Consider the following 27,984-nt stretch of genomic DNA (forward strand, 5'->3'; position numbering starts at 1 on the left):
CCCCCCCGCCCCCTTCTAATATAGGGGACCCCCCCCCTTTTAATATGGGGGGTATTTGGGGACCCCCCCCCCCTTTTAATATGGGGGGGAGCATTGGGGACCCCCACCCCCTTATAATATAGGGGACCCCCACCCTTTTAATATGGGGGGGGGCATTGGGGACCCCCACCCCCTTTTAATATGGGGGGGGCACATTGGAGACCTCCACCCCCTTCTAATATAGGGGACCCCCCCCTTTTAATATGGGGGGGGCATTGGGGACCCCCACCCCCTTATAATATAGGGGACCCCCCCCCTTTTAATATGGGGGGGGCATTGGGGACCCCCACCCCCTTCTAATATAGGGGACCCCCCCCCTTTTAATATGGGGGGGGGGATTTGGGGACCCCCACCCCCTTTTAATATAGGGGACCCCCCCCCTTTTAATATGGGGGGGGGATTTGGGACCCCCACCCCCTTCTAATATAGGGGACCCCCCCCTTTTAATATGGGGGGGGGCATTGGGGACCCCCACCCCCTTTTAATATGGGGGGGGATTTGGGGACCCCCACCCCCTTTAATATAAGGGACCCCCCCTTTTATATGGGGGGGGGGCATTGGGGACCCCCACCCCCTTTTAATATGGGGGGGGCATTGGGGACCCCCACCCCCTTTTAATATGGGGGGGGCATTGGGGACCCCCACCCCCTTCTAATACAGGGGACCCCCCCCTTTTAATATGGGGTGGAGATTTGGGACCCCCACCCCCTTCTAATATAGGGGACCCCCCCCTTTTAATATGGGGGGGCACATTGGGGACCCCCACCCCCTTTTAATATAGGGGACCCCCCCCTTTTAATATGGGGGGGGGGGTATTTGGGGACCCCCACCCCCTTTTAATATGGGGGGGGGCATTGGGGACCCCCACCCCCTTCTGATATAGGGCCCCCCCCCCCTTTTAATATGGGGGGGCATTGGGGACCCCCACCCCCTTCTAATATAGGGGGACCCCCCCCATTTTAATATGGGGGGGCATTGGGGACCCCCACCCCCTTTTAATATGGGGGGGGTATTGGGGACCCCCACCCCCTTTTAATATGGGGGGGGTACTTTATTTATTACCCTTTATTAACCTTAATGTATGTGTGTATATACGCCCCCCCCCCCCAAAGCCACCAGTGTTAATATGGGGGGGGGGCTATAAATGACCCCCCCCCCCATAATATAGACCCCCCCCCCCATTGAAATCCAGCAGTATTATGAACCTTAATGGACCTGAATGTGAATGGAGCAGCCCCAGTATTAAAAGCTTGGGGTTAATTTGGGGGGGGGGGGCAGCGATGTTTAATGGGGGGATATGGGGATATTAAAGCCCCCCCCCCATATTAAAGCTGCCCCCCCCCCCCCCATTGCCCACACTGCCTTAATATAGCACCAGCAATAAAGGATATAAAGCTCTGCCCTATAGATACGGCACTTATGGGGCACAGCCTCACTTATGGGGCAGAGATGGGGGGATAAATGGGGTGGGGGGGTTGGGACCCCCATGGACACGTCACTTATGGGGCACAGCCTCACTTATGGGGCAGAGATGGGGGGATAAATGGGGTGGGGGGGGGTTGGTACCCCTATGGACACGTCACTTATGGGGCACAGCCTCACTTATGGGGCAGAGATGGGGGGTAAATGGGGTGGGGGTTTGGGACCCCTATGGACACATCACTTATGGGGCACAGCCTCACTTATGGGGCAGAGATGGGGGGATAAATGGGGTGGGGGGGGTTGGGACCCCATGGACACGTCGCTTATGGGGCACAGCCTCACTTATGGGGCAGAGATGGGGGGATAAATGGGGTGGGGGTGGGGTTGGGACCCCTATGGACACGTCACTTATGGGGCACAGCCTCACTTATGGGGCGGAGATGGGGGGATAAATGGGGTGGGGGGGGGTTGGGACCCCATGGACACGTCACTTATGGGGCAGAGCCTCACTTATGGGGCAGAGATGGGGGGATAATGGGGTGGGGGGGTTGGGACCCTATGGACACATCAGTTATGGGGCACAGCCTCACTTATGGGGCAGAGATGGGGGGTAAATGGGAAGGGGAGGTTGGGACCCCATGGACACGTCACTTATGGGGCAGAGCCTCACTTATGGGGCAGAGATGGGGGGATAATGGGGTGGGGTGGGTTGGGACCCCTATGGACACGTCACTTATGGGGCAGAGCCTCACTTATGGGGCAGAGATGGGGGGATAAATGGGGTGGGGGGGGTTGGGACCCCTATGGACACGTCACTTATGGGGCACAGCCTCACTTATGGGGCAGAGATGGGGGGGGATAAATGGGGTGGGGGGGGGTGGGACCCCATGGACACATCACTTATGGGGCAGAGATGGGGGGATAAATGGGGTGGGGGGGTTGGGACCCCTATGGACACATCACTTATGGGGCAGAGCCTCACTTATGGGGCAGAGATGGGGGGATAAATGGGGTGGGGGTTTGGGACCCCCATGGACACGTCACTTATGGGGCACAGCCTCACTTATGGGGCAGAGATGGGGATTAAATGGGGTGGGGGGGGTTGGGACCCCTATGGACACGTCACTTATGGGGCAGAGCCTCACTTATGGGGCAGAGATGGGGATTAAATGGGGTGGGGGGGTTGGGACCCCATGGACACGTCACTTATGGGGCACAGCCTCACTTATGGGGCAGAGATGGGGGGGATAAATGGGGGGGGGGGGGGTGGGACCCCTATGGACACGTCACTTATGGGGCACAGCCTCACTTATGGGGCAGAGATGGGGGATTAAATGGAGTGGGGGGGGTTGGGACCCCATGGACACGTCACTTATGGGGCACAGCCTCACTTATGGGGCAGAGATGGGGGGATAAATGGGGTGGGGGGCTTGGATCCCAAATCAATGTCACGCTGTTGGTACCCAGTGCTGCTTTATTCATAGCCCCTATAGGGAGATGTGGGGCTGGCCCTATAGGGCCCTATAGGGCAATGTGGGGCAGCCCTATAGGGTTCTATGGGGCTGGCCCTATAGAGTGATATGGGGCTGACCCTATAGGGCGATGTGGGGTGGGCCCTATAGGGTGCTGTGAGATGGGCCCTATAGGGCGCTGTGGGGCTGGCCCTATAGGGCGCTGTGGGGCTGGCCCTATAGGGCGCTGTGGGGCTGGCCCTATAGGGCGCTGTGGGGCAGCCCTATAGGGTTCTATGGGGCTGGCCCTATAGAGTGATATGGGGCTGACCCTATAGGGTGATGTGGGGTGGGCCCTATAGGGCGCTGTGGGGCTGACCCTATAGGGAGATGTGGGGCTGGCCCTATAGGGTGATATGGAGCAGGCCCTATAGGGCGCTATGGGGCAGCCCTATAGGGTAATATGGGGCTGGCCCTATAGGGTGATACGGGGCTGGCCCTATAGGGCGATGTGGTGCGGCCCTACAGGGCGCTATGGGGCAGCCCTATAGGGCGATATGGGGCAGGCCCTATAGGGTGATATGGGGCAGCCCTATAGGGCGCTATGGGGCAGTCCTATAATGTGATATGGGGCAGCCCTATAGGGCGCTATGGGGCAGCCCTATAGGGTGATATGGGGCAGCCCTATATGGCGATATGGGGCTGGCCCTATAGGGCGATGTGGGGCTGGCCCTATAGGGTGATATGAGGCTGGCCCCATAGGGCGCTATGGGGCAGCCCTATAATGTGATATGGGGCAGCCCTATAATGTGATAAGGGGCTGGCCCTATAGGGCGATGTGGGGCAGCCCTATAGGGTGATATGGGGCAGGCCCTATAGGGCGCTATGGGGCAGCCCTAGACAGAGATGGATCCCTGGCGGAAGTCGGATTTGCTGATAAGGGCGTTGATAAGGACGGGCCGACCCTGCCCACATCGATCCTGAGCGTCACGAAGAACCGCGGCCACTTGTGGGGCAGAGCGACCCACAACCGCATCCACTTGTGGGGCAGAGGGACCCACAACTGCATCCACTTGTGGGGCAGAGCGACCCACAACTGCGTCCACTTGTGGGGCAGAGCGACCCACAACCGCGTCCACTTGTGGGGCAGAGCGACCCACAACCGCATCCACTTGTGGGGCAGAGGGACCCACAACCGCGTCCACTTGTGGGGCAGAGGGACCCACAACCGCGTCCACTTGTGGGGCAGAGCGACCCACAACCAAACCGTGAGCACCCAGAGCCTCCGCTGCACTGTGGTAATCTATGGGGAGAGAGAATGGGGTCAGATGCCATATAGGGTGTATAGGGTCATAAAGGGGGTGATCCTATAGGGGACTATAGGGCCATAATCTATGGGGAGAGATAATGGGGTCAGCTGCCATATAGGGGACTATAGGGCCATAAAGGGGGACATGGGACATGGGAGCTGATCCTATAGGGTAACTATAGGGCCACAAGGGGTCCCTATAAGGGACATATGGGACTCTAAACCCCATTGGGGTCTATAGGGTTTGATGGGACTCTAAACCAATAGGGCCATAAAGGGGGACATGGGATGTGGGACCTGATCCTATAGGGTGACTATAGGGCCACAAGGGATCCCTATATGGGACATATGGGACCCTAAACCCCATTGGGGTCTATAGGGTTCGATGGGACCCTAAACCCATGGGACCTGATCCTATAGGGTGACTATAGGGTCATAAATGGAGACAATAGGGCCACAATGGGGACATGGGATGTGGGACCTGACCCTATAGGGTGACTATAGGGCCACAAAGGGGATATGGGAGCTGATCCTATAGGGGACAATAGGGCCATAAAGGGGGACATGGGACATATAGGGCCACTAAATGGGGTATGGGGACATGGGGACATGGGACCTGATCCTATAGGGTGACTATAGGGTCGTAAAGGGGATATGGGAGCTGATCCTATAGGGTGACTATAGGGTCATAAAGGGGATATGGGAGCTGATCCTATAGGGTGAATATAGGGTTGTAAAGGGGGATATGGGACATTGGACCTGATCCTATAGGGTGATAATAGGGCTATAAAGGGGGACATGGGACATATAGGGCCACTAAATGGGATATGGGGACATGGGGACATGGGACCTGATCCTATAGGTGACTATAGGGCCACAAGGGGTCCCTATATGGGACATATGGGACCCTAAACCCCATTGGGGTCCATAGGGTTCGATGGGACCCTAAACCCATGGGACCTGATCCTATAGGGTGACTATAGGGCCACAAAGGGGATATGGGAGCTGATCCTATAGGGGACAATAGGGCCATAAAGGGGATATGGGACATATAGGGCCACTAAGGGGGATATGGGGCATGGGACCTGATCCTATAGGGTGACTATAGGGTCATAAATGGAGACAATAGGGCCACAAAGGGGACATGGGATGTGGGACCTGACCCTATAGGGTGACTATAGGGCCACAAGGGGGACCGTAAACCCCATTGGGGTCCATAGGGTTCGATGGGACCCTAAACCCATGGGACCTGATCCTATAGGGTGACTATAGGGCCACAAAGGGGATATGGGAGCTGACCCTATAGGGTGACTATAAGGCCACAAGGGGTCCCTATATGGGACCCTAAACCCCATTGGGGTCTATAGGGTTTGATGGGACTCTAAACCAATAGGGCCATAAAGGGGGACATGGGATGCGGGACCTGACCCTATAGGGTGACTATAGGGCCACAAGGGGTCCCTATATGGGACATATGGGACCCTAAACCCCATTGGGGTCTATAGGGTTTGATGGGACACTAAACCCCATTGGGGTCCATAGGGTTCGATGGGACCCTAAACCCATGGGACCTGATCCTATAGGGTGACTATAGGGCCACAAAGGGGATATGGGAGCTGATCCTATAGGGGACAATAGGGCCATAAAGGGGACATGGGACCTGACCCTATAGGGTGACTATAAGGCCACAAGGGGTCCCTATATGGGACCCTAAACCCCATTGGGGTCTATAGGGTTTGATGGGACTCTAAACCAATAGCGCCACAATGGGGACATGGGATGCGGGACCTGACCCTATAGGGTGACTATAGGGCCACAAGGGGTCCCTATATGGGACATATGGGACCCTAAACCCCATTGGGGTCCATAGGGTTCGATGGGACCCTAAACCCATGGGAGCTGATCCTATAGGAGACTATAGGGCCACAAAGGGGACATGGGACCTGACCCTATAGGGTGACTATAAGGCCACAAGGGGTCCCTATATGGGATATATGGGACCCTAAACCCCATTGGGGTCTATAGGGTTTGATGGGACTCTAAACCAATAGGGCCACAATGGGGGACATGGGACGTGGGACCTGACCCTATAGGGTGACTATAGGGCCACAAGGGGTCCCTATATGGGATATATGGGACACTAAACCCCATTGGGGTCCATAGGGTTCGATGGGACCCTAAACCCATGGGACCTGATCCTATAGGGTGACTATAGGGCCACAAAGGGGACATGGGACCTGATCCTATAGGGTGACTATAGGGCCACAAGGGGTCCCTATATGGGACCCTAAACCCCATTGGGGTCTATAGGGTTTGATGGGACTCTAAACCAATAGGGCCATAAAGGGGGACATGGGATGTGGGACCTGACCCTATAGGGTGACTATAGGGCCACAAGGGGTCCCTATATGGGATATATGGGACCCTAAACCCCATTGGGGTCCATAGGGTTCGATGGGACCCTAAACCCATGGGACCTGATCCTATAGGGTGACTATAGGGCCATAAAGGGGATATGGGAGCTGATCCTATAGGGGACAATAGGGCCATAAAGGGGGACATGGGACATATAGGGCCACTAAATGGGGTATGGGGACATGGGGACATGGGACCTGATCCTATAGGGTGACTATAGGGTCATAAAGGGGATATGGGAACTGATCCTATAGGTGACTATAGGGTCGTAAAGGGGATATGGGAGCTGATCCTATAGGGTGACTATAGGGCCATAAAGGGGGACATGGGACATATAGGGCCACTAAGGGGGATATGGGATATGGGACCTGACCCTATAGGGTGACTATAGGGCCACAAGGGGTCCCTATATGGGACATATGGGACCCTAAACCCCATTGGGGTCTATAGGGTTTTTTGCTCACCCACAAACTCGAGGCCGCAGGCCACGTTGCTGCCCAGCATGGCAACCTGCTCACGGGCAATCTGGCTCCAACAGGCGTCGTTACCCACCAACGCAATGACTGGGATCTATAGGGTCAAGGTATAGGGTCACCCTATATCCCATATACCCTATATCCCACCCTATAGACCCTACAGACTCCTATAGACCCCTATAGACCCTATAGACCCCTATAGACAGGCCACGTTGCGACCTGGCTCCAACAGGCGTCATTACCCAACAACGCAATGACTGGGATCTATAGGGTCAAGGTATAGGGTCACCATATATCCCATACACCCTATAACCCACCCTATAGACCCGATAGACTCCTATAGACCCTATAGATCCCTATAGAGCCCTATAGACAGGCCACGTTGCAACCTGGCTCCAACAGGCGTCATTACCCACCAACGCAATGACTGGAGTCTATAGGATCAAGGTATAGGGTCACCCTATATCCCATATACCCTATATCCCACCCTATAGACCCCATAGACCCCTATAGACCCTATAGATCCCTATAGACCCCTATAGACAGGCCACACTGCAATCTGGCTCCAACAGGCGTCATAACCCACCAACGCAATGACTGGGATCTATAGGGTCAAGGTATAGGGTCACCCTATATCCCATATACCCTATATCCCACCCTATAGACCCCATAGACCCTATAGACCCCTATAGACCCTATAGACCCCTATAGACCCCTATAGACAGGCCACGTTGCAATCTGGCTCCAACAGGCGTCGTTACCCACCAACGCAATGACTGGGATCTATAGGGTCAAGGTATAGGGTCACCCTATATCCCATATACCCTATATCCCACCCTATAAACCCTATAGACTCTACAGATCCCTATAGACCCCTATAGACCCTATAGATCCCTATAGACCCTATAGATCCCTATAGACAGGCCACGTTGCAATCTGGCTCCAACAAGCGTCGTTACCCACCAAAACAATGACTGGGATCTATAGGATCAAGGTATAGGGTCACCCTATATCCCATATACCCTATAACCCACCCTATAGACCCTATAGACTCCTATAGACCCTATAGACCCCATAGACCCTATAGACCCCTATAGACAGGCCACATTGCAATCTTGCTCCAACAGGCGTCATTACCCACCAACGCAATGACTGGGATCTATAGGATCAAGGTATAGGGTCACCCTATATCCCATATACCCTATAACCCACCCTATAGACCCCTATAGACCCTATAGATCCCTACAGACCCCTATAGACAGGCCACATTGCAACCTGGCTCCAACAGGCGTCATTACCCACCAATGCAATGACTGGGATCTATAGGGTCAAGGTATAGGGTCACCCTATATCCCATATACCCTATATCCCGCCCTATAGACCCTATAGACTCCTATAGACCATATAGACCCCTATAGACCCCTATAGAGCCCTATAGACAGACCACGTTGCAATCTGGCTCCAACAGGCGTCGTTACCCACCAACGCAATGACTGGGATCTATAGGGTCAAGGTATAGGGTCACCCTATATCCCATATACCCTATAACCCACCCTATAGACCCCATAGACCCTACAGACCCCTATAGACCATATATATCCCTATAGACCCCTATGGACAGGCCACACTGCAATCTGGCTCCAACAGGCGTCATTACCCACCAATGCAATGACTGGGATCTATAGGATCAAGGTATAGGATCACCCTATATCCCATATACCCTATATCCCATACACCCTATATCCCATATACCCTATATCCCACCCTATAGACCCCATAGACCCCTATAGGTCCCACCTTGTGCCGCACGAAGGTGTCGAACTCAATGAGGCTGTAACCCAACGAACCGTCCCCATAAAGGATCCAGACCTGCCATAGGGGGACAGCAATGACGTGCCCTATATCCACCCTATATCCACAAACCCTATATCCCCCTATATCACCCCTATATCCCCCCATATCCCTAAACCCTATATCCCCCCCTATATACCCCCTATATCCTCAAACCCTATATCCCACCCTATATCCCAAACCCTATATCCCACCCGATATCCCCAAACCCTATATCCCCATATCCCCAAACCATATCCCCCCCTATATACCCCCTATATCCCCCCTATATCCCCAAACCCTATATCCCATATGTCCCCAAACCCTATATCCCCATATCCCCAAACCATATATCCCCCTATAGCCCCCTATATCCCCCAATATATCCCCAAACCCTATATCCCACCCTATATACACCCTATATCCCCAAACCCTATATCCCACTCTATATACACCCTATATCCCCCCCTTATCCCACCCGATATCCCCAAACCCTATATCCCACCCTATATACCCCTTATATCCCCAAACCTTATATTTCTCCTATATACCCCCTATATCCCCCCCTATATCCCCCTCTTTATCCCCAAACCCTATATCCCCAAACCCTATAACCCCAAACCCTATATCCCACCCTATATCCCCAAACCCTATAACCCCAAACCCTATATCCCACCCTATATCCTCAAACCCTATAACCCCAAACCCTATATCCCACCCTATATCCTCAAACCCTATAACCCCAAACCCTATATCCCACCCTATATCCCCAAACCCTATAACCCCAAACCCTATATCCCACCCTATATCCCCCCTATATCCCCCAACCCTATATCCCCCTCTATATCCCACCCTATATCCCCCCTTATATCCCCAAACCCCATATCCCCTATATCCCCAAACCCCATATCCCCTATATCCCCAAACCCTATATCCCCATATCCCCAAACCATATATCCCCCTATATCTCCCCTATATCCCCCCCTATATCCCCAAACCCTATATCCCCCCCTATATCCCACTGTATATCCCGCCTTATATCCCCAAACCATATACCACCCTATATCCACAAACCCTATATCACACCCTATATCCCCAAACCCTATATCCCCAAACCCAATATATCCCCTATATCCCCCAACCCTATATATCCCCTATATCCCCCAACCCTATATCCCCCTCTATATCCCACCCTATATCCCCCCTATATCCCCAAACCCTATATCCCCTATATCCCCAAACCGTATATCCCCCTATATCACCCCAATATCCCCCCTATATCCCCATACCCTATATCCCCAAACCCTATATCCCACTCTATATACCCCCTATATCCCCCCTACATCCCCAAACCCTATACTTCCCCTATATACCCCCTATATCCCTCCCTATATCCCCAAACCCTATATCCCCCCTATATCCCCAAACCCTATATCCCCCCTATATCCCCAAAACCTATATTTCCCCTATATCCCCAAACCCTATATCCCACCCTATATACACCCTATATCCCCAAACCCTATATCCCCCTATATCCACCCTATAGACCCCCCTATATCCCACCCTATATCCCCAAACCCTATATTTCCCCTATATCCCCCCTATATCCCCCCCTATATCCCCAAACCCTATATATCACCCTATATCCCCAAACCCTATATCCCCCCCTATATCACACCCTATATCCCCAAACCGTATATCCCCCTATATCACCCCTATATCCCCCCTATATCCCCAAACCCTATATCCCCAAACCCTATATCCCCCTCTATATCCCCAAACCCTATATCCCCTATATCCCCCAACCCTATATCCCACCCTATATCCCCAAACCCTATATCCCCAAACCCTATAACCCCAAACCCTATAACCCCAAACCCTATAACCCCAAACCCTATATCCCACCCTATATCCTCCAACCCTATATCCCCCTCTATATCCCACTGTATATCCCGCCTTATATCCCCAAACCATATACCACCCTATATCCCCAAACCCTATATCCCACCCTATATCCCCAAACCCTATATCCCCCTATATCCCCCCTATATCCCTCCCTATATCCCCATGCCCTATATCCCCCCCATATCCCCAAACCCTATATCCCCAAACCCTATATCCCCCCTATATCCCCAAACCCTATATCCCCAAACCCTATATCCCCAAACCCTATATCCCCAAACCCTATAACCCCAAACCCTATATCTCCCCTATATCCCACCCTATATCCCCCCCTATATCCCCAAACCCTATAACCCCAAACCCTATATCCCCCTATATCCCCCCTATATCCCCCTATGCCCCCCCTACATCCCCCCCTATATCCCCAAACCCTATAACCCCAAACCCTATATCTCCCCTATATACCCCCTATATCCCTCCCTATATCCCCAAACCCCATATCCCCCCCTATATACCCCCTATATCCCCCCTATATCCCCCTATATCCCCTATAACTCACCTCAGCCTCAGGCCGACACAATTTGGCCCCCAAAGCGAATCCAGCTCCGACCCCCAACGTCCCAAAAGGACCTAAAGACCCCATAAAAAACCCCATTAATGGGGCCACCCTATAGACGGCCCCATAAGTCACCCCCATATAATGGGGGGTCATGGGGGGGGTCTTTGGGGGGTCCAGCCATGATCGGGGCCATATTATATAGGGTACGGTACCTACAAAGTCAGCCCCATAACCAACCCCATTAATGGGGTCACCCTATAGACGGCCCCATAAGTGACCCCATATCATGGGTGGGGGTCCCATGAGGGCCCTGGGGGGGGTCTTGGGGGGGTCCTCACCGGGGTCCAGCCATGAGTGGGGTCTTCGGGGTCGCACTATATAGGATGCGGTGCCCGCAAAGTCAACCCCATAACCAACCCCATTATGGGGTCACCCTATAGACGGCCCCATAAGTGACCCCATATCATGGGTGGGGGTCCCGGGGGTCGTGGGGGGGGTCCTCATTGGGGTCCAGCCATGATCGGGGCTGCACTATATAGCATACGGTGCCCACAAAGTCCCCCCATAACCACCCCCATTAATGGGGTCACCCTATAGATGGCCCCATAAGAGACCCCATATAATGGGTGGGGGTCCCATGAGGGTCCTGGGGGGGGTCCTCACTGGGGTCCAGCCATGATCGGGGTCTTTGGGGCCATATTATATAGGATACGGTGCCCACAAAGTCAGCCCCATAACCAACCCATTAATGGGGTCACCCTATAGACGGCCCCATAAGTGACCCCATATTATGGGTGGGGGTCCCAGGGGGGGGTCCCAGGGGGGGTCTTGGGGGGGGTCCTCACTGGGGTCCAGCCATGATCGGGGTCTTTGGGGTCGCACTATATAGGACACGGTGCCCACAAAGTCAGCCCCATAACCAACCCATTAATGGGGTCACCCTATAGACGGCCCCATAAGTGACCCCATATCATGGGTGGGGGTCCTGGGGGGTCATGGGGGGGGTCCTCACCGGGGTCCAGCCATGATCGGGGTCTTTGGGGTCGCACTATATAGGATGAGGTGCCCGCAAAGTCAACCCCATAACCAACCCAATAATGGGGTCACCCTATAGACGGCCCCATAAGTGACCCTATATAATGGGTGGGGGTCCTGGGGGGGTCCTGGGGGGGGTCTAGGGGGGGTCCCAGGGGGGGTCATGGTGGGGGTCCTCACTGGGGTCCAGCCATGATCGGGGTCGCACTATATAGGATGAGGTGCCCACAAAGTCAACCCCATAACCAACCCAATAATGGGGTCACCCTATAGACGGCCCCATAAGTGACCCCATATAATGGGTGGGGGTCCCAGGGGGGTCATGGGGGGGGTCTTTGGGGGGTCCAGCCATGATCGGGGCCATATTATATAGGGTACCCACAAAGTCCCCCCCATAACCAACCCAATAATGGGGTCACCCTATAGACGGCCCCATAAGTGACCCCATATAATGGGTGGGGGTCCCAGGGGGGTCCTGGGGGGGTCCTGGGGGGGTCCATCCATGATTGGGGTCGCACTATATAGGATACGGTGCCCACAAAGTCGGCCCCATAACCAACCCCATTAATGGGGTCACCCTATAGACGGCCCCATAAGTGACCCCATATTATGGGTGGGGGTCCCATGAGGGTCCTCACCGGAGTCCAGCCACGCCCGGGGTCTTCGGGGTCGCACTATATAGGATGCAGTGCCCACAAAGTCCCCCCCATAACCACCCCATTAATGGGGTCACCCTATAGACCCTATAGACCCTATAGACGGCCCCATAAGCGACCCCATATCATGGGTGGGGGTCCTGGGGGGGTCTTGGGGGGGGTCCTTACTGGGGTCCAGCCATGACCGGGGTCGCACTATATAGGATGAGGTGCCCACAAAGTCAACCCCATAACCACCCCCATTAATGGGGTCACCCTATAGACGGCCCCATAAGTCATCCCATAGGATGCAGTGCCCACAAAGTCCCCCCCATAACCACCCCATTAATGGGGTCACCCTATAGACGGCCCCATAAGCGACCCCATATCATGGGTGGGGGTCCCAGGGGGGTCCTGGGGGGGTCCTGGGGGGGTCCAGCCATGAGTGGGGTCTTCGGGGTCTCACTATATAGGATGCAGTGCCCACAAAGTCCCCCCCATAACCAACCCCATTAATGGGGTCACCCTATAGACGGCCCCATAAGTGACCCCATATCATGGGTGGGGGTCCCAGGGGGGTCATGGGGGGGTCCTCGCTGGGGTCCAGCCATGATCGGGGTCACACTATATAGGATGAGGTGCCCATAAAGTCAACCCCATAACCAACCCAATAATGGGGTCGCCCTATAGACAGCCCCATAAGTGACCCCATATAATGGGTGGGGGTCCCAGTGGGGTGGTCCCAGGGTGGGGGTCACAGGGGGGGTCAAGGATGGGGGGGGTCCTCACTGGGGTCCAGCCATGAGCGGGGTCTTTGGGGCCGTATTATATAGGACACGGTGCCCACAAAGTCAACCCCATAACCACCTCATTAATGGGGTCACCCTATAGACGGCCCCATAAGTCACCCCATATCATGGGTGGGGGTCCCAGGGGGATCCCAGGGGGGGTCTAGAGGGGGTCCTGGGGGGGTCCTCACTGGAGTCCAGCCATGATTGGGGCCGTATTATATAGGATATGGTGCCCACAAAGTCAACCCCATAACCAACCCCATTAATGGGGTCACCCTATAGACGGCCCCATAAGTGACCCCATATTATGGGTGGGGGTCCCATGAGGGTCCTGGGGGGGGTCCCAGGGGGGGTCCCAGGGGGGGTCCTGGATGGGGGGGGTCCTCACCGGGGTCCAGCCATGATCGGGGTCTTTGGGGTCGTACTATATAGGATGCAGTGCCCATAAAGTCCCCCCCATAACCAACCCCATTAATGGGGTCACCCTATAGACGGCCCCATAAGTGACCCCATATCATGGGTGGGGGTCCCAGGGGGGTCCCAGGGGGGTCCTGGGTGGGGGTCCAGCCATGATCGGGGTCTTTGGGGCCGTATTATATAGGATGAGGTGCCCACAAAGTCAGCCCCATAACCACCCCCAATAATGGGGTCACCCTATAGATGGCCCCATAAGTGACCCTATATCATGGGTGGGGGTCCCGGGGGTCGTGGGGGGGGTCTTGGGTGGGTCCTCACTGGGGTCCAGCCATGATTGGGGCCGCACTATATAGGATACGGTGCCCACAAAGTCAGCCCCATAACCAACCCCATTGATGGGGTCACCCTATAGACGGCCCCATAAGTGACCCCATATCATGGGTGGGGGTCCTGGGGGGGTCTTGGGGGGGTCCTGAGGGGGGTCCTCACCGGGGTCCAGCCATGATCGGGGCCACACTACATAGGATGAGGTGCAAATAAAGTCCCCCCCATAACCAACCCAACAATGGGGTCACCCTATAGACGGCCCCATAAGTGACCCCATATAATGGGTGGGCGTCTGGAGGGGGTCCTGGGGGGGATCCTGGATGGGGGGGTCCTCACTGGGGTCCATCCATGATCGGGGTCGCACTATATAGGATGTGGTGCCCATAAAGTCCCCCCCATAACCACCCCCATTAATGGGGTCACCCTATAGACGGCCCCATAAGTGACCCCATATAATGGGTGGGGGTCCCATGAGGGTCCTCACCGGGGTCCAGCCATGCCCGGGGTCTTCGTGGTCTCACTATATAGGACGCCGTCCCCACGAAGTCGCCCCCGTCGGCCACGAGGACGCAGTTGTGGGGCAGCGCCGCGTCCAGCTGGAACAGCAGCTCCATGGGGTTCAGGTGGGGGGGGGCGGGGGTCCCGGCCTTGGCCCTTATGGGGGGAGAGACCCCCGTGTTATGGACCCCATAGACCCCCAGCCCCACCACATAGACCCTCATCACCAACCCCACCCCATAGACCCCACCCCATATCCACCCCCCACCCCCACCCCATAGACCCCCATCCCCATCCCATAGACCCCCAGCCCCACCCCATAGACCCCCATCCCCATCCCCACCCCATAGATCCCCACCCCATAGATGCCCATTCCAGACCCCCATCCCCACCCCATAGACCCCCATCCCCACCCCATATCCACCCCCCATCCCCATCCCCACCCCATAGACCCCATCAACATAGTCCCCCATCCCCACCCCCATCCCCACCCCATAGACCCCCACCCCATAGATGCCCATTCCAGACCCCCAGCCCCACCCCATAGACCCCCACCCCCATTCCATAGACCCCCAGCCCCACCCCATATCCACTCCCCATCCCCACCCCCATCCCCACCCCATAGATCCCCAACCCCATTGACCCCCACCCCCATCCCCATAGACCCCCATCCCCCCCCCATAGACCCCCATCCCCATCCCATAGACCCCCATCCCACCCCATAGACCCCCATCCCCATCCCATAGACCCCCATCCCCACCCCATAGACCCCAATCCCCACCCCATAGACCCCCAACCCCAACCCCATAGACCCCCAACCCCATCCCTACCCCATAGACCCCTATCCCCATAGACCCCCATCCCACCCCATAGACCCCCATCCCACCCCATAGACCCCCATCCCCACCCCATATCCACCCCCCATCCCCACCCCATAGCCCCCCATCCCCATAGACCCCCACCCCATAAATCCCCATCCCCACCCCATAGACCCCTATCCCACCCCCCATCCCCACCCCATAGACCCCCATCCCCATAGACTCCCATCCCCATCCCCACCCCATAGACCCCCAACCCCATAGACCCCCACCCCCATCCCCACCCCATAGACCACCATCCCCATATCCACCCCCCATCCCCACCCCATAGATGACCATCCCAGACCCCCATCCCCACCCCAAAGACCCCCATCCCCATCCCCACCCCATAGACCCCATCAATATAGACCCCCATCCCCACCCCCATCCCCACCCCATAGATCCCCACCCCATAGATGCCCATTCCAGACCCCCATCCCCACCCCATAGATCCCCAGCCCCACCCCATATCCACCCCCACCCCCATCCCCACCCCATAGACCTGTATCCCACCCCATAGACCCCCATTCCCATCCCCACCCCATAGACCCCCATCCTCATCCCATAGAACCCCATCCCACCCCATAGCCCCCCACCCCCATCCCCACCCCATAGACCCCCATCCCCATATCCACCCCCCAGCCCCACCCCATAGATGCCCATCCCAGACCCCCATCCCCACCCCATAGACCCCCACCCCCATCCCCACCCCATATCCACCCCCCATGCCACCCCATAGCCCCCCATCCCCATACACCCGCATCCCTGACCCCACCCCATAGACCCCCATCCCCACCCCCCATCCCCACCCCATAGACCCCCACCCCCATCCCCACCCCATAGATGCCCATTCCAGACCCCCATCCCCACCCCATAGACCCCATCCCCATCCCAGATCCCCATCCCCACCCCATACACCCCCATCCCCATCCCCACCCCATAGACCCCCATCCCTATATCCACCCCCCATCCCCACCCCATAGATGCCCATCCCAGACCCCCATCCCCACCCCATAGACCCCCATCCCCATCCCCACAGACCCCCACCCCCATTCCATAGACCCCCATCCCCACCCCATAGATCCCCAACCCCATAGACCACCATCCCATCCCCATCCCCACCCCATAGACCCCCACCCCATAGACCCCCATCCCACCCCCCACAGACCCCCATCCCACCCCCCACAGACCCCCATTCCCACCCCATAGACCCCCATCCCCACCCCATAGACCCCCATCCCACCCCATAGACCCCCATCCCCATCCCATAGACCCCCATCCCCACCTCACATCCCATCCCCATCCCCACCCCATAGATCCCCATCTCCACCCCATAGACCCCCATCCTCATCCCCACCCCATAGACCCCCATCGCCATCCCCACCCCATAGACCCCCATACCACCCCCCATCCCCACCCCATAGCCATCCCCATCCCCATAGACCCCCCTCCCCACCCTATAGACCCCCATCCCCACCCCATAGCCCCCCAAACCACCCCCCATCCCCACCCGATAGCCCCTCATCCCCACCCCATAGACCACTATCCCCATCCCATAGACCCCCACCCCATAGCCCCCCATCCCCACCCCATAGACCCATATCCCACCCCCATCCCCACCCCATAGACCCCCCATCTCCATCCCCACCCCATAGACCCCCATCCCCATAGACCCCATTCCCATAGACCCCCATCCGTCCATCCCCCATCCCCATAGTCCCCCATCCCCACCCCCCATCCCCACCTCATAGACCCCCATCCCACCCCATAGCCCCCCATCCCCATCCCCACCCCATAGCCCTCCATGCCACCCCATAGACCCCCATTCCCACCCCATAGATCCCCACCCCATAGACCCCCATCCCCACCCCATAGACCCCCATCCCACCCCATAGACCCCCATTCCCATAGACCCCCATCCCACCCCATAGACCCCCATCCCCATCCCATAGCCCCCCATTCCCACCCCATATCCACCCCCCATGCCACCCCATAGACCCCCATCCCCATCCCATAGACCCCCATCCCCACCTCACATCCCATCCCCATCTCCACCCTATAGACCCCCACCCCCGTCCCACCCCATAGACCCCCATCCCCATCCCCACCCCATAGACCCCATCCCCATCCCAGACCCCCATCTCCACCCCATAGACCCCCATCCCCATAGACCCCCACCCACATCCCCACCCCATAGACCCCCATCCCCACCCCACTGACCCCCATCCCCATAGACCCCCATCCCACCCCCCATCCCCACCCGATAGCCCCTCATTCCCACCCCATAGACCCCCATTCCCATAGACCCCCATCCCCACCCCATAGACCCCCATCCCACCCCATAGACCCCCATCCCCACCTCACATCCCATCCCCATCCCCACCCCATAGATCCCCATCTCCACCCTATAGACCCCCACCCCCGTCCCCACCCCATAGACCCCATCCCCACCCCATAGACCCCCATCCCCATCCCCACCCCATAGACTCCCATCCCACCCCCCATCCCCACCCCATAGACCCCCATCCTCATCCCCATCACATAGACCCCCAGCCCCACCCCATAGACCCTCATCACCAACCCCACCCCATAGACCCCACCCCATATCCACCCCCCATCCCCACCCCATAGACCCCCAGCCCCATCCCCACCCCATAGACCCCCATATCCACCCCCCATCCCCATCCTCACCCCATAGACCCCATCCCCATCCCAGACCCCCATCCCCACCCCATAGACCCCCATCCCCACCCCATAGACCCCCATCCCCATCCCTACCCCATAGACCCCTATCCCCATAGACCACAATCCCCACCCCATAGACCCCTATCGCTCCCCCCATCCCCACCCCATAGACTCCCATCCCCATCCCCACCCCATAGACCCCCAACCCCCACCCCATAGACCCCCACCCCCATCCCCACCCCATAGACCACCATCCCCATATCCACCCCCCATCCCCACCCCATAGACCCCCATCCCACCCCATAGACCCCCATCCCCATCCCCATCCCCATAGACCCCCCTCCCCACCCTATAGACCCCCATCCCCACCCCATAGCCCCCCATACCACCCCCCATCCCCACGACATAGACCCTCATCCCCACCCCATAGACCACTATCCCCACCCCATAGACCCCCATCCCCATCCCCACATCCCATCCCCATCCCCACCCCATAGATCCCCATCTCCACCCTATAGACCCCCACCCCCGTCCCCACCCCATAGACCCCATCTCCACCCCATAGACCCCCATTGCCATCCCCACCCCATCCCACCCCATAGACCCCCATCCTCATCCCCACCCTATACACCCCCATTGCCATCCCCACCCCATAGACCCCCATCGCCATCCCCACCCCATAGACCCCCATCCCCACCCCATAGACCCCCATCCCCACCCCACTGACCCCCATCCCCATAGACCCCCATCCCACCCCATAGACCCCCATACCACCCCCCATCCCCACCCCATACCCATCCCCATCCCCATAGACCCCCCTCCCCACCCTATAGACCCCCATCCCCACCCCATAGACCACTATCCCCACCCCATAGACCCCCATCCCACCCCCATCCCCACCCCATAAACCCTCATCCCCACCCCACAGACCCCATCCCACCCCATAGACCCCCATCCCACCCCATAGACCCCCATCCCCATCCCATAGACCCCCATCCCCATCCCCACATCCCATCCCCACCCCATAGACACCCATCCCCATAGACCCCCACCCCCATCCCCACCCCATAGACCCCCCATCCCCACCCTATAGACCCCCATCCCCACCCCATAGACCCCCATCCCCATCCCATAGACCCCCATCCCCACCCCATAGACCCCATCCCCACCCCATAGCCCCCCATCCCCCCCCCATAGACCCCCATCCCATAGACCCCCATCCCCACCCCATAGACCCCCATCCCCATCCCATAGACCCCCATCCCCACCCCATAGACCCCATCCCCACCCCATAGACCCCCATCCCCATCCCATAGACCCCCATCCCCACCCCATAGACTCCATCCCCACCCCATAGACCCCCATCCCCACCCCATAGCCCCCATCCCCATCCCCACATCCCATCCCCACCCCATAGACACCCATCCCCATAGACCCCCACCCCCATCCCCACCCCATTGACCCCCATCCCCACCCCATAGACCACTATCCCCACCCCATAGACCCCCATCCCGCCCCCCATCCCCACCCCATAGCCCCCCACCCCATAGACCCCCATCCCCACCCCATAGACCCCCATCCCCACCCCATAGACCCCCATCCCACCCCATAGACCCCAATCCCCACCCCATAGTCCCCCATACCCACCCCATATCCACCCCCCATCCCCACCCCATAGACCCCCAACCCCAACCCCATAGACCCCCAGCCCCATCCCATCCCCATAGACCCCCATCCCACCCCCCATCCCCACCCCATAGACCCCCATCCCCACCCCATAGATCCCCATACCACCCCCATCCCCACCCCATAGACCCCCATCCCCATCCCCACCCCATAGATCCCCATATCCACCCCCCATCCCCACCCCATAGACCCCCATCCTCATCCCCATCCCATAGAACCCCATCCCACCCCATAGCCCCCCATCCCCATCCCCACCCCATAGACCCCATCCCCCCCCATAGACCCCATCCCCACCCCATAGCCCCCCATCCCACCCCATAGCCCCCCACCCCATAGCCGCCCATAGTCACCTATTTGCCTTCTCCTTGCGCTGCTCGGCGTCCTGCAGCCCCTGCAGCCATTCTATGGGGCACGAGAAGCCCCCCAACCTCCGGGCCAGCCCCACAACGAACGAGGCGACGTCACCTGCATCGAACACACGGCTCACCCCATAGAACCCCATAGCAATGGGGTCACCCCATAGCACCCCATAGCACCCCATAGCAATGGGGTCACCCCATAGCACCCCATAGCAAAGGGACGGCAATGGGGTCATCACCCCATAGCAATGGAATGGCAATGGGGTCACCCCATAGCAAAGGGACGGCAATGGGGTCACCCCATAGCAATGGGACGGCAATGGGGTCACCCCATAGAACCCCATAGCAATGGGATGGCAATGGGGTCATCACCCCATAGCAAAGGGACGGCAATGGGGTCACCCCATAGCACCCCATAGCAAAGGAACGGCAATGGGGCCACCCCATAGCACCCCATAGCTAAGGGATGGCAATGGGACGGCAATGGGGTCACCCCATAGCAACGGGATGGCAATGGGGTCACCCCATAGCAACGGGATGGCAATGGGGTCACCCCATAGCACCCCATAGCAAAGGGACGGCAATGGGGTCACCCCATAGCAATGGGACGGCAATGGGGTCACCCCATAGCAATGGGACGGCAATGGGGTCACCCCATAGCAAAGGGACGGCAATGGGGTCACCCCATAGCACCCCATAGCAAAGGGACGGCAATGGGGTCACCCCATAGCACCCCATAGCAATGGGATGGCAATGGGGTCACCCCATAGCACCCCATAGCAATGGGATGGCAATGGGGTCACCCCATAGCACCCCATAGCAATGGGACGGCAATGGGGTCACCCCATAGCACCCCATAGCAATGGGACGGCAATGGGGTCACCCCATAGCAAAGGGACGGCAATGGGGTCACCCCATAGCACCCCATAGCAATGGGATGGCAATGGGGTCACCCCATAGAACCCCATAGCAAAGGGACGGCAATGGGGTCACCCCATAGCACCCCATAGCAAAGGGATGGCAATGGGGTCACCCCATAGCACCCCATAGCAATGGGACGGCAATGGGGTCACCCCATAGAACCCCATAGCAATGGGACGGCAATGGGGTCACCCCATAGCACCCCATAGCAATGGGATGGCAATGGGGTCACCCCATAGCACCCCATAGCAATGGGATGGCAATGGGGTCACCCCATAGCAATGGGATGGCAATGGGGTCACCCCATAGCAATGGGACGGCAATGGGGTCACCCCATAGCAATGGGATGGCAATGGGGTCATCACCCCATAGCAATGGGATGGCAATGGGGTCCATCACCCCATAGCAAAGGGGTTTCTATGGGGCTGGAGTTAGGGTACCCCATAGCAAAGGGGTTTCTATGGGGTCACCCCATAACAAAGGGGTTTCTATGGGGCTGGGATCACCCCATAACAAAGGGGTTTCTATGGGGTCACCCCATAACAAAAGGGTTTCTATGGGGTCCCCCCATAACAAAGGGGTTTCTATGGGGCTGGGGTCACCCCGTAACAAAGGGGTTTCTATGGGGCTGGGGATTTCTATGGGGCTGGGGATTTCTATGGGGCTGGGGTCACCCCATAGCAAAGGGATTTCTATGGGGCTGGAGTTAGGGTACCCCATATCAAAGGGATTTCAATGGGGTCACCCCATATGGGGTCACCCCATAACAAAGGGGTTTCTAAGGGCTCACCCCATAGCAAAGGTGTTTCTATGGGGCCAGGCTCACCCCATAACAAAGGGGTTTCTATGGGGCTGGGGATCTCTATGGGGCTGGGGTCACCCCATAGCAAAGGGACTTCTATAGGCTCACCCCATAGCAAAGGTGTTTCTATGGGCTCACCCCATAACACAGCTGTCTCTATGGGGCAGGCTCACCCCATAACACAGGTGTCTCTATGGGGCGGGCTCACCCCATAGCAGAGCTGTTCCTATGGGGCGGGCTCACCCCATATCAAAGCTGTCTCTATGGGGCGGGCTCACCCCATATCAAAGCTGTCTCTATGGGCTCACCCCATAGCAGAGCTGTCTCTATGGGGTGGGCTCACCCCATAACACAGCTGTCTCTATGGGGCAGGCTCACCCCATAACACAGGTGTCTCTATGGGGTCACCCCATAACAAAGGGGTTTCTATGGGCTCACCCCATATCAAAGCTGTCTCTATGGGGCAGGCTCACCCCATAACACAGGTGTTTCTATGGGCTCACCCCATAGCAGAGCTGTCTCTATGGGGCAGGCTCACCCCATAACAAAGGTGTTCCTATGGGCTCACCCCATAACAAAGGTGTTTCTATGGGGCAGGCTCACCCCATATCAAAGCTGTCTCTATGGGGCAGGCTCACCCCATAGCAAAGGGGTTTCTATGGGGCTGGGGATTTCTATGGGGCTGGGGTCACCCCATAACAAAGGGGTTTCAATGGGGTCACCCCATAACACAGGTGTTTCTATGGGGCAGGCTCACCCCATATCAAAGGGGTTTCTATGGGCTCACCCCATAACAAAGCTGTCTCTATGGGGCGGGCTCACCCCATATCAAAGCTGTCTCTATGGGCTCACCCCATAGCAGAGCTGTCTCTATGGGGCAGGCTCACCCCATATCAAAGGGGTTTCTATGGGCTCACCCCATAACACAGCTGTCTCTATGGGGCGGGCTCACCCCATATCAAAGGGGTTTCTATGGGCTCACCCCATAACACAGGTGTTCCTATGGGCTCACCCCATAACACAGGTGTCTCTATGGGGCAGGTTCACCCCATAACACAGGTGTCTCTATGGGGCAGGCTCACCCCATAGCAGAGCTGTCTCTATGGGGCAGGCTCACCCCATATCAAAGCTGTCTCTATGGGGCGGGCTCACCCCATATCAAAGCTGTCTCTATGGGGCAGGCTCACCCCATAGCAGAGCTGTCTCTATGGGGCGGGCTCACCCCATAACACAGCTGTCTCTATGGGGCAGGCTCACCCCATAGCAAAGCTGTCTCTATGGGGCGGGCTCACCCCATAGCAAAGCTGTCTCTATGGGGTCACCCCATAACAAAGGGGTTTCTATGGGGTCACCCCATAACAAAGGGGTTTCTATGGGGTCACCCCATAACAAAGGGGTTTCTATGGGGTCACCCCATAACAAAGGGATTTCAATGGGGTCACCCCATAGCAAAGGGATTTCAATGGGGTCACCCCATATGGGGTCACCCCATAGCAAAGAGATTTCAATGGGGTCCATCACTCCATAGCAAAGGGATTTCTATGGGCTCACCCCATATCAAAGGGGTTTCTATGGGGTTACCCCATAACAAAGGGGTTTCTATGGGGCCGGGCTCACCCCATAGCAAAGGGGTTTCAATGGGGTCACCCCATAGCAAAGGGATGGCAATGGGTCACCCCATAGCAATGGGATGGCAATGGGGTCCATCACCCCATATCAAAGGGGTTTCTATGGGCTCACCCCATAACAAAGGGGTTTCTATGGGGCGGGCTCACCCCATAGCAAAGGGGTTTCTATGGGGCTGGAGTTAGGGTACTTCATATCAAAGGGGTTTCTATGGGGTCACCCCATAACAAAGCTGTCTCTATGGGGCAGGCTCACCCCATAGCAGAGCTGTCTCTATGGGGCAGGCTCACCCCATAACACAGCTGTCTCTATGGGGCGGGCTCACCCCATATCAAAGCTGTCTCTATGGGGCAGGTTCACCCCATAGCAGAGGTGTCTCTATGGGGCAGGCTCACCCCATAACAAAGCTGTCTCTATGGGGCAGGCTCACCCCATAGCAGAGCTGTCTCTATGGGGCGGGCTCACCCCATATCAAAGCTGTTTCTATGGGGTCACCCCATAACAAAGCTGTCTCTATGGGGCAGGCTCACCCCATAACACAGGTGTCTCTATGGGGCAGGCTCACCCCATACCAAAGCTGTCTCTATGGGGCGGGCTCACCCCATAACAAAGGGGTTTCTATGGGGTCACCCCATAACACAGCTGTTTCTATGGGGTCACCCCATAACAAAGGGGTTTCTATGGGGCTGGGGATTTCTATGGGGCTGGGGTCACCCCATAACAAAGGTGTTCCTATGGGCTCACCCCATAGCAGAGCTGTTCCTATGGGGCTGGGCTCACCTTGCACTGCCATCCGTGGCCTCCAGAACACTCCGGCATTACGCAGGAGCTGCCCCCGATCCCGATTCACGGCAACGACGGCGGCGCCGCGACCAAAGAGCCGCCCATAAGAGAGACGGAAATCACACACCGAGCCTATGGGGAGAGACAGGGGGCGGGCGTGGGGGGGGATGGGGTCACCCCATAGCAAAGGGATGGGTCACCCCATAGCAAAGGGATGGCAATGGGGTCACCCCATAGCAAAGGGGTTTCTATGGGGTCACCCCATATCAAAGGGGTTTCTATGGGGCTGGGGTCACCCCATAGCAAAGGGGTTTCAATGGGGTTGGGGTCACCCCATAGCAAAGGGATGGCAATGGGGACCATCACCCCATAGCAAAGGGGTTTCAATGGGGCTGGGGTCACCCCATAGCAAAGGGGTTTCAATGGGGACCATCACCCCATAGCAAAGGGATGGCAATGGGGCTGGGGTCACCCCATAGCAAAGGGGTTTCAATGGGGACCATCACCCCATAGCAAAGGGGTGTCAATGGGGTCACCCCATAGCAAAGGGGTTTCAATGGGGACCATCACCCCATAGCAAAGGGATGGCAATGGGGTCACCCCATAGCAAAGGGGGTTCAATGGGGCTGGGGTCACCCCATAGCAAAGGGGTTTCAATGGGGTTGGGGTCACCCCATAGCAAAGGGATGGCAATGGGGTCACCCCATAGCAAAGGGATGGCAATGGGGTCACCCCATAGCAAAGGGATGGCAATGGGGTCACCCCATAGCAATGGGATGGCAATGGGGCTGGGGTGACCCCATAGCAGCCATCACCCCATAGCAAAGGGGTTTCAATGGGGTCACCCCATAGCAAAGGGATGGCAATGGGGTCATCACCCCATAGCAAAGGGATTTCTATGGGCTCACCCCATAGCAAAGGGGTTTCAATGGGGTCCATCACCCCATAGCAAAGGGATGGCAATGGGGTCACCCCATAGCAAAGGGATTTCAATGGGGTCACCCCATAGCAAAGGGATGGCAATGGGGTCATCGCCCCATAGCAAAGGGGTGGGAATGGGGTCATCACCCCATAGCAAAGGGGTTTCTATGGGGCTGGGGTCACCCCATAGCAAAGGGATGGCAATGGGGTCACCCCATAGCAAAGGATGGCAATGGGGTCACCCCATAGCAAAGGGATGGCAATGGGGTCACCCCATAGCAAAGGGATGGCAATGGGGTCACCCCATAGCAAAGGGGTTTCAATGGGGTCACCCCATAGCAAAGGGATTTCTATGGGGTCACCCCATAGCAAAGGGATGGCAATGGGGACCATCACCCCATAGCAAAGGGATGGCAATGGGGACCATCACCCCATAGCAAAGGGATGGCAATGGGGCTGGGGTCACTCCATAGCAAAGGGGTTTCTATGGGGTCACCCCATAGCAAAGGGTTGGCCATGGGGCGAGAAAATGACCATCTATGGGGCCAAATGGGGACGCTATGGGGCAGCCCTATAGCGCCTATAGGGACCCACCTGCTAACAGGACCAGGTCGGCGTCCCGTAGGGCGTCGCGGCGGTTGTGGCGCAGGAGGAGGGGGCTGTTATGGGGCAGGAGACCCCGAGCTGCCCCACTGAGGTAACAGGGGACGCCCAAGGATTCCAAGGCGGCCCTAAAAGACCCCAAAAATGGATGGATTAGACCCAAAATGAAAGGGATAGAATGGGATTTCCTATGGGGTCGGATGGGGGTGGACCCCAAAAATGGATGGATTAGACCCAAAAACAAAGGGATCGATTGGGAATCCCAATGGGTTCGGATGGGGGTAAAGAGTTGATGTGGGTGGACCCCAAAAATGGATGGATTAGACCCAAAAAGAAAGGGATAAGTTGGGAATCCCAATGGGGTCGGATGGGGGTAGAAATGTTGGTGACCCCAAAAATGGATGAATTAGACCCAAAAACAAAGGGATAAGTTGGGATTTCCAATGGGTTCGGATGGAGGTAGAAATGTTGGTGTGGGTGGACCCCAGAAAGGGATGGATTAGACCCAAAAAAGAAAGGGATAAGTTGGGATTTCCAATGGGGTCGGATGGGGATAGAAATGTTGGTGACCCCAAAAACGGATGGATTAGACCCAAAAAGAAAGGGATAAGCTGGGATTCCCAATGGGGTCGGATGGGGGTAAAGTGTTGATGTGGGTAGACCCCAAAAACGGATGGATTAGACCCAAAAAAGAAAGGGATAAGTTGGGATTTCCAATGGGGTCGGATGGGGGTAGAAATGTTGGTGACCCCAAAAACGGATGGATTAGACCCAAAATGAAAGGGATCGATTGGGATTCCCAATGGGTTCAGATGGGGGTAGAAATGTTGGTGACCCCAAAAATGGATGGATTAGACCCAAAAATGAAAGGGATCAGTTGGGATTTCCAATGTGTTTGGATGGGGATAGAAATGTTGGTGACCCCAAAAACGGATGGATTAGACCCAAAAACAAAGGGATCGATTGGGATTTCCAATGGGTTCGGATGGGGGTAGAAATGTTGGTGACCCCAAAAATGGATGGATTAGACCCAAAATGAAAGGGATCGACTGGGATTCCCAATGGGTTCGAATGGGGGTAAAGTGTTGATGTGGATGGATCCCAAAAACGGATGGATTAGACCCAAAATGAAGGGGTAAGTTGGGATTTCCAATGGGTTTGAATGGGGGTAGAAGTTTTGGTGACCCCAAAAACGGATGGATTAGACCCAAAAATGAAAGGGATAGAATGGGATTTCCAATGGGTTCGGATGGGGGTAGAAATGTTGGTGACCCCAAAAACGGATGGATTAGACCCAAAATGAAAGGGATAAATTGGGATTTCCAATGGGTTCGGATGGAAGTAGAAATGTTGGTGACCCCAAAAATGGATGGATTAGACCCAAAAAAGAAAGGGATAGAATGGGATTTCCAATGGGTTCGGATGGGGGTAAAGTGTTGATGTGGGTGGATCCCAAAAACGGATGGATTAGACCCAAAAATAATAGGGATAATTTGGGATTTCCAATGGGGTCGGATGGGGGTAGAAATGTTGGTGACCCCAAAAATGGATGGATTAGACCCAAAAACAAAGGGATAAGTTGGGATTTCCAATGGGGTCGGATGGGGGTAGAAATGTCGGTGACCCCAAAAATGG

The 27,984-nt window shown here is 56.7% G+C and overlaps 1 protein-coding gene across 4 annotated transcripts in view; it reads right to left on the reverse strand.

Annotated features, from left to right (window-relative positions):
• Positions 1-2,917: 2,917 nt before the first annotated feature.
• HACL2 (2-hydroxyacyl-CoA lyase 2) overlaps positions 2,918-27,984 on the reverse strand; it is a 72,713-nt gene continuing 47,646 nt past the window's right edge. For 2 of the 4 annotated variants that reach the window (XM_085534376.1, XM_085534378.1), the window contains 8 exons: positions 26,341-26,477; positions 24,823-24,957; positions 20,685-20,799; positions 15,093-15,262; positions 11,404-11,474; positions 8,910-8,981; positions 7,101-7,206; positions 3,809-4,215 (listed from right to left, as the gene is read on the reverse strand). In XM_085534376.1, coding sequence (XP_085390502.1) covers positions 3,809-4,215; positions 7,101-7,206; positions 8,910-8,981; positions 11,404-11,474; positions 15,093-15,262; positions 20,685-20,799; positions 24,823-24,957; positions 26,341-26,477 — 1,213 coding nt within the window. Of the gene's footprint in view, positions 3,618-3,782; positions 4,216-7,100; positions 7,207-8,519; positions 8,613-8,909; positions 8,982-11,403; positions 11,475-15,092; positions 15,263-20,684; positions 20,800-24,822; positions 24,958-26,340; positions 26,478-27,984 lie in introns of those variants that run through there. The other 2 variants (XM_085534374.1, XM_085534377.1) reach the window with 2 other exon arrangements.

The sequence above is a fragment of the Coturnix japonica genome, unplaced genomic scaffold (genome assembly GCF_054131305.1).
Source record: "Coturnix japonica strain WE unplaced genomic scaffold, WE-NBRP24 Scf081, whole genome shotgun sequence".
Taxonomy (NCBI): Eukaryota; Metazoa; Chordata; class Aves; order Galliformes; family Phasianidae; genus Coturnix; species Coturnix japonica.